Source organism: Rosa chinensis, chromosome 6 (genome assembly GCF_002994745.2).
Source record: "Rosa chinensis cultivar Old Blush chromosome 6, RchiOBHm-V2, whole genome shotgun sequence".
Classification (NCBI taxonomy): domain Eukaryota; kingdom Viridiplantae; phylum Streptophyta; class Magnoliopsida; order Rosales; family Rosaceae; genus Rosa; species Rosa chinensis.
The window spans coordinates 68,514,068-68,516,191 of record NC_037093.1 but is presented as its reverse complement, the minus strand read 5'-3'; the positions used below and the strand labels follow the sequence as shown (position 1 = coordinate 68,516,191).

Below are 2,124 nucleotides of genomic sequence, written 5' to 3'. Positions count from 1 at the left end.
GATATAATTACACGCATATAAATGCGTATAATCACTACTTCTCCCCAGATACTTCCTCAACAATATAAAATTATAAATACCAAACTCTCCAAGCACCAAAAACCAAACTAAACGCACACACCTACTCATCACTCGCCTACCTATAACCTATTCCCCATTAATTTTCTCACAACTCACAACCACATACAGTAGCCATTAACCAATCCATAATTCCCATTTCCCACATACACAAATGACTAAGTCTATTAGCCTCACCTCCCTCTACAAACATGCCCAACAACACCAGAATCTTGGAATCTCTGAATGTCCGGGTAACCGGGTCGGGCAAGCAGTACCTGGTCCTGGCCCATGGCTTCGGCACTGACCAGTCCGCCTGGGGTCGCATTCTTCCTTTCTTCAAACCTTACTATCGCATCGTTCTATGCAACCTCGTTTGCGCCGGAAGCGTCAACCCCGATTACTTCGATTTCAACTACAACACCAACCTGGACGCCTTCGTCGATGACTTGCTCAACATTCTCGACATTGTGGGAGTCAAAAAGTGCGCCTACGTTGGCACTGATCAGTCCGCGCAAAACCTAGCTCCCCAAAAAACAAGATTAAATCATGTCCCTCCGTCGCCGCAATTGTCACCGAACCACCCTCCAATCACGAACCCACCCTCGGGAATTTGAGGTGAGTTTCTGCGTTTTGAATCGAGAGATGAGTTTGATTGTTTGAGGCTTTGAGTCACCCAACTCCACCAAATCGACTCACCGCAATTCAGCCTCATCCCTAAAATGAATTGGGCTTTCGCCGCTTTGGCTTAATTTTGAGGGAAATTTGGAGATTGGGTATTGAGATTTCTTAGCTGTGTTGGGTTGGAAGATGGAGAAGGGAAGCTGCTTTTCCCTTTTCTGAGAACCAAGAAGAGAGAGAGAGATCTGAGGAAGGAGGAATCGAATAGATGATGAAAAATCAGAAAGAAAGAAAGGAAAACTAAAGAACAGAGGTGGGTTTCAAAGTGGGTGAGCTCGGACTTCTTCTCACATGAAGAACAGAGGTGGGTTTCATGGAGCTGGAAGAAGGAAGAAGAAAGAGATAAAAACGAAGGGAAAAAAAAACTGAAAAAAAAAATTGAAGGCATAATAGACATTTGGTGTTAAATTAACGGCATCATTGACATTGTGTACTGATAGTGGGTTGATTTTCAGATTTCATGTACCGAAATGATTAGTTTGGAACTTTATGTATAAGAATTATTAGTGGTCTTTACTTGGTGTACTGTTTGTGAAATTTTCCCTTAAAACTATTGATAGAAACAAAACTAAGAACTCATTCTCTACCACCAAACATACTCAATCATATTAAAGCTTAGTTATGGAATCTTAATTCTCCATTGAATTTACCCGAAGTTAACTCAGAAGCTCGAATTAACCCATTACCTTTTCTTAGTTCCTCGTTAAGTGAATACAAGCTCACCACTTAATCTATTTTCGATTATGCAACCTAGACACAAGCTCGCTAAGTTTAACATACCAAAATCATTAAGCAATAAAAGGGTTTGGATAAATCTAGGGTCACAAGTACATTGGTAGTCTTGCTAAACTTAAGGTTTGAGTCACATGTAATTCGAGAAAACATTTTGCTACTCAATTGGAATGAACACACGACATATACGAATCTAGTATTACTCCTAGCATTAGAACTCTAACTTATTCATTTAGTTGCGCACCTAAACAAACAAGTAAAGATTCATCTTGTAGACACAGTGAAACAAACACTCAATTGATAATATAGAAAACCAAAAACTGAATTGTCTTCAATATGAATTGAAACATGTTTGGGGCTTTGAAATTGCCCCTAGCTACAAAAGTATTTAGCTAGATATAGTCATGAAGAAAACAAAAACTAGAAGAAAAGAAAAGAAAAGGAAGGGATGGCGGCTGGATGATGGTAGAAGATGTTGTTCTTTCTTTCTCTTGTGCGGCCCTCCTCCATTTTTTTCTTAGGTTAGGAGATTTTCACTTCTTTTCCTTTTAGGAATCAAGTAACTTCTCTTCTAAGATTCCTAATAATTTTCACCCATCAAAATATGTCATATATCTCTAATAAACAGAGATATTCAGTTAATACTCGTCGGTG

At 39.3% G+C, this 2,124-nt stretch overlaps 1 protein-coding gene across 1 annotated transcript; it reads left to right on the top strand.

Moving 5' to 3' along the window:
- Nucleotides 1-269: 269 nt before the first annotated feature.
- On the top strand, nucleotides 270-674 carry LOC112171830 (strigolactone esterase D14-like). The gene has a single exon (XM_024308948.1). It carries the CDS (start codon nucleotides 270-272, stop codon nucleotides 672-674), a length of 405 nt encoding a protein of 134 aa, XP_024164716.1.
- The last annotated feature ends 1,450 nt before the right edge of the window (nucleotides 675-2,124 follow it).

Coding starts and splice junctions, on each gene's coding strand:
- LOC112171830 (XM_024308948.1), top strand. CDS start 270: ATGCCCAACAACACCAGAATCTTGGAATCTCTGAATGTCCGGGTAACC.